The sequence below is a fragment of the Oncorhynchus tshawytscha genome, linkage group LG02 (assembly GCF_018296145.1).
Source record: "Oncorhynchus tshawytscha isolate Ot180627B linkage group LG02, Otsh_v2.0, whole genome shotgun sequence".
Classification (NCBI taxonomy): Eukaryota; Metazoa; Chordata; class Actinopteri; order Salmoniformes; family Salmonidae; genus Oncorhynchus; species Oncorhynchus tshawytscha.
Window position 1 is genome coordinate 69,787,264 of NC_056430.1, and position 12,079 is coordinate 69,799,342.

Below are 12,079 nucleotides of genomic sequence, written 5' to 3' on the forward strand. Positions count from 1 at the left end.
CCACCACACTGACAAAGCCGTTTGTTCCTTTTAAGTGGAAAAAAATGTACCACTTCTCTATACCAAGGCCCTCATGTGTACATGCCTCTCCGCCATCCTACTTCTGACACCAATTTAGCGAATTCGGTGGGTTGTTCCGACCGGGATTCAAACCTGCGTCCAGCAACTGCAAAGCCAACACCTTAACCAGTAAGCCAAGTGATACCTATTGACAAGGTCGCTCAGTGTTTGGTTAAGGTTGCTACAATATTAATTACAGCTCTTTATTGTCGCGTGCGTTTCTGTTGTCTTTATAAAGACTTCAGAACTGGCAGCGGACATGCTCACACTTGAACTAACATAACCACAGACCACTTAAACTGGTACAACATTTCCAATCACGGGTGGCCAAAAATAACTAACTGAAAACCACGCCCCACTAAGCCATACCTCCGATGATTGTATAAAAAGGTACCATTATACTAGATTATCCGCACATGTACCCTAAAAGGTACCATGATACTAGAATATCCTCACATGTACCCTAAAAGGTACCATTATACTAGATTAAACGCACATGTACCCTAAAAGCTACCATTATACTAGATTATCCACGCATGTACCCTTAAAAGGTACCGAACAGTGCCATGTGAGCTCATATGTGTACCTCTGAAGGTAAATTTTATATTTTTGTAACCCAGGGAAAAATACTGTACCCTAACCGTACCCTTTTCTCCGAGGGTGTAGGTCTCAGATGGACTCACAGCCTCAGACCTAAGCATGTCTGCTACGCTGCCCAGACCAGACTGTCATACGGACAGGAGAGGAAGCTTCTTTAAGGTAAGTTAAGTTTACTCTTATGTTTATCCGTTAGCTTACTTTGGTTCCAAGGTTTATCTTATGTTGCCACATAGTGTAATAGCGCTCAAGTTGAGGACAGATGGAGAGTGTGAGGATTGAACAATGCCTGCTGCAGTCGTTGGAATCATGACAAATGCACACACAGCAACCATACAATACAAAGACACACACACACGCACGCGCGCACACACACACACACACACACACAGAGTAGTTGTCAGCCCTTTATGCAGCCTCCGGTTAAACCCTTTCATGACGTTGTTTTAGGAACACTGTCTATTCCTAGAGACATAATGAGCACGGTCCGTTCCGCTGTGTCTTAGTTTCATGCTGCTGTTTCTTCCATCAGTATCCTCTCCCTTCATCTCTCCCTCTTTAGTCAGACCACACTAACTGCCTCTGAGAGTTATCCAATCGTCATGTCATAATCGTTCTGTTATCCAATCTTCATGACTGCAGTGGGCTATCCGCTATATATCCGGTAATAGAAGGATGCCTTATACTGCAACTGTTGTGTATTTAGCCATATACTGTTGCTTCAGTTGATAACCTTTACATAAGGTGTCTACAGTAAACAGAGGATTGAGACGAGGTTATGGATGTGTGATGCAAAGAGTTACGGAGGCTTACAGAGTGAATGGATACACTGACAGATAGACGTGAGATTGTACTGTCTCTTCTTATCTCTTTTCTCCCTCTGTCTCTCTATCCTCTCTATCTCTCTCTCTCTCCCTCTCTCTCTCTCTCTCTCTCTCTCTCTTTCTCCCTCTCTCCACTCTCCCTAGCCCCAGTGAAAGCTCTCTCTGTAGGTCAAAACAACATAGCTCCCCATTGACTCCATCATCATGGCTTTAACTTCAGCCCATGCAGAGAATCGCTTACCTCCGAATCTGCACTCATTAAAGAGCTAGAGTTAATGACGACATTGTTGTTGGACACAACCCTCCTGAGAGAGAGACAGACTGTGTGGCGAGAGAGAGAGGTGGAAAGAGAGAGCGACTGAGAGAGGGAAAAAGCATTGTATCCAATGTGATGTGATTGATAAAAATGGGGGGGGGGAAGAGAAAGAAGGAGGTGGGTGAAGAGTAAGAGAGAAAGATAGATAAAGAGAGAGAGGGAAGGATATGCGTTATTTTTCCTCAGCATATTCCTGGGCACCAGTAGTTTCAACCTCCCCGGGAAGGAGTGGTCCACCCTCAATAGGTTCAGGACTGTCCACATCCCATGCCTCGCCAAATCAAATGTTATTAGTCACATGCGCCGAATACAACAGGTAGACCTTACAGTGAAATGCTTACTTATAAGCCCCTAACCAACAATGCAGTTGGAAAGGAATGAAAAGGGACAAGTAACTAAACAAGTAACTAAAGAGCAGCAGTAATATAACAATAGCAAGGCTATATAAAGGGCGTTCCGGTACAGAGTCAATGTGCGGGGGCACTGGTTAGTCGAGGTAGTTGAGGTAATATGTACATGGAGGTAGAGTTATTAAAGTGACTATGCATATATAATGACAGAGAGTAGCAGTGGTGTAAAAGAGGGGGAGGGGGGCATTGCAAATAGTCTGGGTGGCCATTTGATTAGATGTTCAGGAGTCTTATGGCTTTGGGGGTAGAAGCTGTTTAGAAGCCTCTTGGACCTAGACTTGGAGCTCCGGTACCGCTTGCCATGCAGTAGCAGAGAGAACTGTCTATGACTTGGGTGGCTGGAGCCTTTGGCAATTTTTAGGTCCTTCCTCTGACACCGCCTGGTATAGACGTCCTGGATGGCAGGAAGCTTGGCACCAGAGATGTACTGGGCCATTCACACTACCCTCTGTAGTGCCTTGCGGTCAGAGGCCGAGCAGTTGCCAGACCAGGCAGTGGTGCAACCAGTCAGGATGCTCTCGATGGTGCAGCTGTAGAACCTTTTGAGGATCTGAGGACCCATGCCAAATCTTTTCAGTCTCCTGAGGGGGAATAGGTTTTGTCGTGCCCTCTTCTCGACTGCCTTGGTATGCTTGGACCATGTTAGTTTTTGGTGATGTGGACGCCAAGGGACTTGAAGCTCTCAACCTGCTCCACTGCAACCCTGTCAATGAGAATGCAGGCGTGCTCGGTCCCTCCTTTTTGTGTAGTTCACAATCATCTCCTTTGTCTTGATCACGTTGAGGGAGAGGTTGTTGTCCTGGCACCACACGGCCAGGTCTCTGACCTCCTCCATATAGGCTGTCTCTTCATTGTTGGTGATCAAGCCTACCACTGTGGTGTCATCAGCAAATGTAATGATGGTGTTGGAGTTGTGCCTGGCCGTGCAGTCATGGGTGAACAGGGAGTATAGAAGGGGACTGAGTACGCACCCCTGAGGGGCACCTGTGTTGAGGATCAGCATGGCAGATGTGTTGTTTCCTACCCTCACCACCTGGGGGGTGGCCCGTCAGGAAGTCCAGGATCCAGTTGCAGAGGGAGGTGTTTAGTTCCAGTGTCCATGAATGCTCTTGATGACTACAGAGGCATTAAAGCAAGCCCCCATGTGCCCGTGGGGTGGAGCAAACCATGCACCACATTTCTGAAGTCTGTCCAATCTACAAACTCAGTGGAGGCCTACTCACCCTCAACACAGCAGGACCGGAAGCAATCGCTTGGCTAAGGGACTTTGTTTTCGCTAAATAAAATATATAAGTGGTTCCACTATAAAAGTCATTGGGCTGAAACAGGGCCTGTATTTATGCTGCCATTTAGTTCCATAGCAGGGCACTTTTTGGGAGAGGGGTCTCTCTCACCCTCTCTCCCTGTCTAATTTTCTGGGAGAGGGGTCTCTCTCACCCTCTCTCCCTGTCTAATTTTCTGGGAGAGGGGTCTTTCTCACCCTCTCTCCCTGTCTAATTTTCTGGGAGAAGGGTCTCTCTCACCCTCTCTCCCTGTCTAATTTTCTGGGAGAGGGGTCTCTCTCACCCTCTCTCCCTGTCTAATTTTCTGGGAGAAGGGTCTCTCTCACCCTCTCTCCCTGTCTAATTTTCTGGGAGAGGGGTCTCTCTCACCCTCTCTCCCTGTCTAATTTTCTGGGAGAGGGGTCTCTCTCACCCTCTCTCCCTGTCTAATTTTCTTTCAGAGTCTCTTGTTCTTTCTCTGTCTCTCTCTCTCTCTCCCTCTTTCTTTTTCTCTCCCTCTCTCTATCTCTCTCCCTCTCTCTATCTCTCTCTTTCAGACACTGTCATTCTATGTCTTTCTTTGTCTCTCTCGCTCTCTGTTTGTCTCTCTTCAGTTTAGAACTATACTCAGCTCTGTCTTAGCTGACTAACGTTTTAAAAGATGTCAGACCACCAGAGACAGAGACAGAGCTGGCTCCACATAGTCCCTGTTATAGTGTAGTAACAGGGGGAACCAGTGGTCTGTGGTTAGTGGTTAGTGGTTATAGTGGTCTGGACTGTGCAGCTATGGGAAGTGCAATAGCTTAGCTGATCTAGGGTCAGTTTTGTGTTTTCCCCACCAATCGTTCATGATAGGATTGGGAAACAGTAGGCTGATCCTAGATCTGTGACTATTGGCAACTTCTACTCAGAACAAAGGGGGTCTGTGGTGTGGGAAATATTTCCACCTAGTGGTCAGATTATGTAACACAGTTGGTAAGAACCTACAGGCTTCTCTTCTTTCCTTGTTTCCTTATCTTCATATTAACTAATGTAGAAACACAAAATAGTGAGAGAAACACCTTAAAAGCCTACTTGTCCTGAAAGGAGGAATTGAGACAAGGAGAGAAAGCCTCTTAAGACTATTGATATGGACCCATGGTGTCAAACCCTAGAAATATAGTTTGACAAGCAACAACATATTCAGTTTTGATGTCATTGTAGTCCAATGCGGGGGGCAGATGTATCTTCACTATGGAAATAGCCTGTCAGCTAAGATAGAGGTGTATCCATCAAACATTGTTGGCCTGAGTCACTTCCTCCTTCCTCTTTGTCCCTCTCCTTGGCTTGCATCCCAAATGGCAACCTATTCCCTATGTAGTGGGAAAAGGACCCTGGTCAAAAGGAGTGCACTACATAGGGAATAGGGTGTGATGTTGGGATGCAAATTGTGTTAGCATAGCTAGCTATCTTCCAGATGTTTACGCTTCCCTTGATAAGGATTAGATTAGGAGACTTTTAGCCCTGTTAACTAACGTGTTTATTTTGTGGGGGGGGGCTAGGTCGATGTGTTTCCTGTCCCAAGGAGGGAAGTGAGGTATACACAGGAAAAGTGACTAACTATTTCCCTGCTCCTGGCTTTTTCATGTTGTGCCTCCCTATCTGTTTGTGAGGGACACTTCTCCATTTGCTTTCTCTCTCTCTACTTCTCTCTTTTCATTTTACTTTCAACCTTTCTCAATGTCTGTTTTCATTCTTTACCTTCACCTTGATCACTCTCTATCTCTCTCTCCATCTTACTCACAAAATCTGTTTAGTTTGCTCTCACTTTCTCACCCTCTCCTCCTTCTCTCCCTCTGTCTCTGACCTAGTCCCTCTCTCCTTCTCCCATGTACACTCATTCACTCCCTCTCTTTCTCTCCTCCTCTGTGTGTAGCTGATAGACACGTTTGCGTTGGAGATAGGGGAGCTGAAGCAAGAGATGGTCCAGACCTCCCCAACAGAGGACAGAGACCCATACCCTATGGTTCTACAGGGGTAAGTCCAATCCTCCTCTCCTCCTTTCATCCTCTTCTTCTTGCTTATTTATCTTATTGGGACTCTTAGTACACATTTTTGTCAATGTTTGAATATAAGACATTTAGTGATGGGGAGCCTTGAGTGCGGCAAATGAAAGGGATAGTAGACTACATTTTATTTGCGTGACTATTCACATCCTAAATTGTCCTTTGTGGAACACTGCATCATATCCTCTTTCACCAGAAGATGGAGACAGTGCCTTATTTTTTCTTTTTATTCTCTCTCTCTCACACACACATATACTCACTCACTCACTCACTCACTCACTCACTCACACACACACACACACACACACACACACACACACACACACACACACACACACACACACACACACACACACACACACACACACACACACACACACACACACACACACACACACACACACACACACACATATATTCCCTGTCTCTCTCTCCCTTTCATTCTCTATCAGGTTGGAGGGGGAGTTGAGCGGGGTTTACCTCCAGTCCTCGCCCTGTGCTGGCACCAGTGGTGAAAGGGATTCTGGGTACGACTCCCTGCGTAGGAGGATGAGCGTGCTGGACAGACTGAGGCATACGCACCCCGTGTGGCTCCTGCTCACTCTCAGTGACACGGAGGCCACACATATACTGCTGCAGCAGCCTCCAGGGGTGAGAGGGTCAAGGTTCAAGAGTCACGAGGTCACAGTATGACCGTTGTTATTGTCGGGCTTGTAAATGATCATTTTTCGAATACGAACAGAAAAGGTGATTAAAGCTGATGGACAGGTGTGAACATGTGGATTAGTGATGTCACTGATGTGACTCTTTGAAAGGTCAACCCTTAATGAGCCTGTCTGTCTCTCTCTCCTGTCCAGGTATTCCTGGTGAGGAAGTCATCCTCTCTTCAGAGGAAAGTTCTGTCTCTAAGGGTCAGTGATGATGACGCCTCAGGAGGAGTCGGCGTCTGTGACTTCCCTGTCAGAGAGAGTCAGTACAGTGAGTGTCATAATGGAACAGCGTGCAGACTATTTATTTTGTTTTACTAAACCTCTATTCATCCAGCAGTGACGTCCCAAAGCCCAGCTAACACTCCTGATTGGCTATAGTACAACAAACAGCCTAGTCATTCAATTAATTGAACCTTTATCCTAACATTTCAGTTAAGAAAAAAAATTGTATTTACAATGACGACCCGGGCTGGTACCTAAACCAAATGATGAATTGTCTTTTGCAAAAGGAGTGTTTACTTATAGCACATTCAGCTACTGTGCATAGTTTATCAACAGATGCATGACTCAGCATGTTTTCAATTCACCCAGCTGTGTATTTCTCAGACAACAAACAGCCGATACAATGAATCATACCATGACTGTAATCATAGGTCACCTACACTACCATTCAAAAGTTTGGGGTCACTTAGAAATGTCCTTGTTTTTGAAATAAAATTACTTTTTTTTGTCCATTAAAATAACATCAAATTGATCAGAAATACAGTGTAGACATTGTTAATGTTGTAAATTACTATTGTAGCTGGAAACGGCTGATTTTTAATGGAATATCTACATAGGCGTACAGAGGCTCATTATCCGCAACCATCACTCCTGTGTTCCAATGGCACGTTGTGTTAGCTAATCCAAGTTTATCATTTTAAAAGGCTAATTGATCATTAGAAACCCCTTTTGCAATTATGTTAGCACAGCTGAAAACTGTTGTTCTGATTAAAGAAGCAATAAACCTGGCTTTCTTTAGACTAGTTGAGTATCTGGAGCATCAGCATTTGTGGGTTTGATTACAGGCTCAAAATGGCCGGAAACAAAGAACTGTCCTCTGAAACTCGTCAGTCTATTCTTGTTCTGACAAATAAAGGCTATTCCATGCGAGAAATTGCCAAGAAACTGTGTACTTCTCCCTTCACAGAACAGCGCAAACTGGCTCTAACCAGAATAGAAAGAGGAGTGGGAGGCCCCAGTGCACAACTGAACAAGAGGACAAGTACATTAGAATGTCTAGTTTGAGAAACGGATGCCTCACAAGTCCTCAACTGGCAGCTTCATTAAATAGTACCCGCAAAACACCAGCCTCAACGTCAACAGTGAAGAGGCAACTCCGGGATGCTGGCCTTCTCGGCAGAGTTGCAAAGAAAAAGCCATATCTCAGACTGGCCAATATAAAGAAAATATTAAGATGGGCAAAAGAACACAGACACTGGACAGAGGAAGATTGGATAAAAGGGTTATGGACATACCAGTCTAAAAATGTTTTAAAGAAAATGAAAAGATCCTGGAGGAGTGCTTGACACCATCTGTCAAGCATGGTGGAGGCAATATGATGGTCTGGGGGTGCTTTGGTGTTGTTAAAGTGGGAGATTTGTACAGGGTAAAAGGGATCTTGAAGAAGGAAGGCTATCACTCCATTTTGCAACGCCATGCCATACCCTGTGGACGGCGCTTAATTGGATCCAATTTCAGGACAAAGACCCAAAGCACAGCTCCAAACTATGCAATAACTATTTAGGGAAGAAGCAGTCAGCTGGTATTCTGTCTATAATGGAGTGGCCAGCACAGTCACCGGATCTCAACCCTATTGAGCTGTTGTGGGAGCAGCTTGATCGTAAGACGTGCCCATTGAGCCAATCCAACGTGTGGGAGGTGCTTCAGGAAGCATGGGGTGAAATCTCTTCAGATTACCTCAACAAATTGACAACAAGAATGCCAAAGGCCTGCAAGGCTATAATTGCTGCAAATGGAGGATTCTTTGACGAAAGCAAAGTTTGAAGGACACAATTATTATTTAAATTAAAAATCATCATCATTGTCATCGTCTTGACTATATTTCCTATTCATTTTGCATCTCATTTCATGTATGTTTTAATGGAAAACAAGGACATTTTTAAGTGACCCCAAAATTTTGAACGGTAGTGTACCTTTAACCATGTCCCATCTTGCCTTTACCTCAAAACTCACACACACACACACACACACACACACACACACACACACACACACACACACACACACACACACACACACACACACACACACACACACACACATACACACACACACACACACACACACACACACACACACACACACACATACACACATACACACATACATACACACACACACATACATACACACACACACACACTCTCTCATTTATGTTTGCGTTCCATAGATGATTCCTTTGACTTGTTTCACGCTTCCACCACTGCTGAAAAATGTGACTCTCTCTCACATTGCTCAAAGTGCTAATCTTGATCATAAAACAGTACTGCCTTGATACAGACACACACACACAGGCACACACACACACAGGCACACACACACACACACACACACACACACACACACACACACACTGTATTTATTTTAGGGAAAATGTCATGTAGCATTTGCCTATTATCTATTGGGTGTGTTCTCTTTCGAGAGACATGTACAGTTTTGGTACTTTACTGCACCGTTGGGGTTACAACAAAACAACTGCATGAGTAATGCGATAGTAGTAGCTGACATACCAGATGAATGATGACATACCAGATGTGCACGTTGGATGTCTAGGAATTTTCCCCTTTTGAATGTCAACATAAAGTGTCTTCCCTGGCCTGGTTTGGCCTTTTGAATGTGGGTTGGATTTAGCCTCAAATGTTTCAATGTCCAAACTAGCATATCCAACTACTTAGAATGAAATGTAATGGGCATGCCTGCTAAGTACTATAATAGAATGGACATTAACCTAATAGAACTATTGGGAGAAATTCCTCATATACTGTATTTCAAGATGGAAGCTAACCAAGACTAGATTTGGCTGTACCTCGTAATAAAGTCTGAACAGTTTTGATGTATTCTCTGTGTTCTTCCCCTGGTTGCAGCCTTTTCTCTGGAAGGATCTGGGATCAGTTTTGCAGACCTGTTTCGCCTGGTGGCCTTCTACTGTATCAGCAGGTACAGTCATGTTCTCAAAGTTTTCTCTCTCTATCTCTGTCTTTCTCTCTCTCTCCCTTTCTCTCTTTCTCTTTCTCTCTCTCTACTCCCTCCGTCCCCCTCTCCCTCCGTCGCACCCTATCCCCACTCCCTCCGTCCCCCCGTCATTCCTCCCTCTGTTGCCATTCCACTGCAGTGAGAGCTACAGCAACTGCATGGAAATGGATGGTGGAAATAATAGTATTTGATTTTTTTTTAAACATTAAAATACAATTTATAATATGAACACATTTTCACATATAACAAACAGACATAATACACTAACATATTGACCCAATAAATACTCAGTCTAAAAATATATATTGATTATTCCTCTACCGTAGTCCAGCACAACTTTCCTATGCATTATATTTAAATGGTTTTAAAGTATTGTTAACATTTATATATAGAAAGGTTTCTCTGGTTTGCTCAGTTAAATTATTCAATTTCTTTATTGCTCTAAATCAAAATGTTATTTTGCCTATTTCTCTTTTCTGTCTGGATAACACTTAGATGGTGGGCAATCTATTTCTAGTATTTACTGAATGTCTGTCTCTTACCAACTGAATACCGTTGTGAATAGAGTTTGGCCATTTTAAATGGTGTATATTATGAAATAAAATAAGCATGTTTTTTTTCAATTATCTTGTTGATTGATGACCAACCAAGAGCATTGCGCATGACTACAACAGAAGAACCATATCTCCACCTTAAAACACGTCTTTGGGTTAGGTGTCCCGCTAGCGTCCCACCACGACAACATCCGATGAAATTGCAGAGCGCGAAATTCAAAATACAAAAATCGTAATATTAAACATTCATGAAAATACAAGTGTCTTACATCGTTTAAAAGCTTATATTCTTGTTAATCCAACCGCATTGTGAGATTTCAAAAAGGCTTTACGGCGAAAGCATTCCATGTGATTATCTGAGGACAGTGCCCCACATCAAAATACTTTTCCAAACCAGCACAGGCGTCACAAAAATCACAAATAGCGATAAAATAAATCACTTACCTTTGAAGATCTTCCTCTGTTTGCAATCCCAAGGGTCCCAGCTACACAACAATTGTTCGATAAAGTCCTTCTTTATATCCCAAAATTGTCCGTTTAGTTGGCTCGCTTCATTCAGTAATCCACTCATTCAACATGCATACAAATTAATCCAAAAATGTATCGGTAAAGTTTGTCCAAACAAGTCAATCGATGTTTCTAATTAATCCTCAGGTATTCTAATATCTAAATAAACAATGACATTTCAGATGGATAATAGTATATTCAATAGGGAAGATAAATAACGAAGAGCGCGCACCTCATTCATGCGCGCCTCATTCACACGCAACAAAACTACTTTTCTAATGAGAGACACCTTGGAAAAACTACAACTACTCGTTTGTTTAAAAAAAAAGCCTGAAACCCTTTCTAAAGACTGTTGACATCTAGTGGAAGCCATAGGAACTGCAATCTGGGATAAATGTATTTGTATATCCCATAGACTAGCATTGAAATGTCCTGTGACCTCAAAAATACATTTTCCAGATGGATTTTTCTGGGGTTTGAGCCTGCCATATCAATTCTTATATACTCACAGACTTTATGTTAACAGTTTTAGAAACTTCAGAGTGTTTTCTATCCAATGCTACCAATTATATGCATATCCTAGCTTCTGGGCCTGAGTAACAGGCAGTTTACTTTGGGCACATCATTCATCCAAATTTCCGAATACTGCCCCCTAGCCCTAAGAAGTTATTAAAACAATCCTTGCTGCTTTGTTCTGTGCAATCTGCAGCCTCCTAATTTCACTTGCTAATGCATTTCCCCAGACCACATAACAGTAGTTCACCTGACTCTCAATTAATGCTTGTGTTGTTTGCTTAAGAATCTTTCCTGAGGGGCCTCCCGGGTGGCGCAGTGGTTAACGGCGCTGTACTACCAGAGACTCTGGGTTCGCGCCCAGGCTCTGTCGTAACCTGCCGCGACCGGGAGGTCTGTGGGGCGACGCACAATTGGCCTAGCATTGTTCGGGTTAGGGAAGGCTTGGCCGGTAGGGATATTCTTGTCTCATCGCGCACCAGCAACTCCTCTGGCGGGCCGGGCGCAGTGCGTTCTAACCAAGGTTGCCAGGTGCACGGTGTTTCCTCCGACGCATTGGTGCGGCTGGCTTCCGGGTTGGATGCGCGCTGTGTTAAGAAGCAATGCTGCTTGGTTGGGTTGTGTATCGGAGGACGCATGACCTTCAACCTTCGTCTCTCCCGTATGGGAGTTGTAGCGATGAGACAAGATAGTAGCTACTAAACAATTGGATACCACGAAATTGGGGAGAAAAAGGAGTAAAATTCAACAACAAAAAAAAACACAAAAAAAGAAAATAATCTTTCCTGGTCCTTCTGATCATGCTTGCTGTTTTAATATTTTTTTTAGATAGATGAGTTATTTGAGATGACCATGATAAGCAGTTGTCTAGCTGCACTCCCAGTAGTTTGGTTTCTGCCACTTCCTCAGTTTGTACTCCTTTTTCCTAGTGGAACAAACTTAACTTTGGTTTTCTTTGGTGTTGAAAACAAGTTTGTTCCGGCAAACCCACTCCTTGATATTCTCCAAATCTCCTTGCTGTACCTG

The 12,079-nt window shown here is 43.7% G+C and overlaps 1 protein-coding gene across 1 annotated transcript in view; it reads left to right on the forward strand.

Annotated features, from left to right (window-relative positions):
- LOC112234946 (ras and Rab interactor 2) overlaps nt 1-12,079 on the forward strand; it is a 46,212-nt gene that overhangs the window by 15,021 nt on the left and 19,112 nt on the right. The window contains 5 exon segments of the mRNA XM_042303713.1: nt 727-819; nt 5,385-5,485; nt 5,967-6,165; nt 6,372-6,492; nt 9,371-9,443. Coding sequence (XP_042159647.1) covers nt 727-819; nt 5,385-5,485; nt 5,967-6,165; nt 6,372-6,492; nt 9,371-9,443 — 587 coding nt within the window.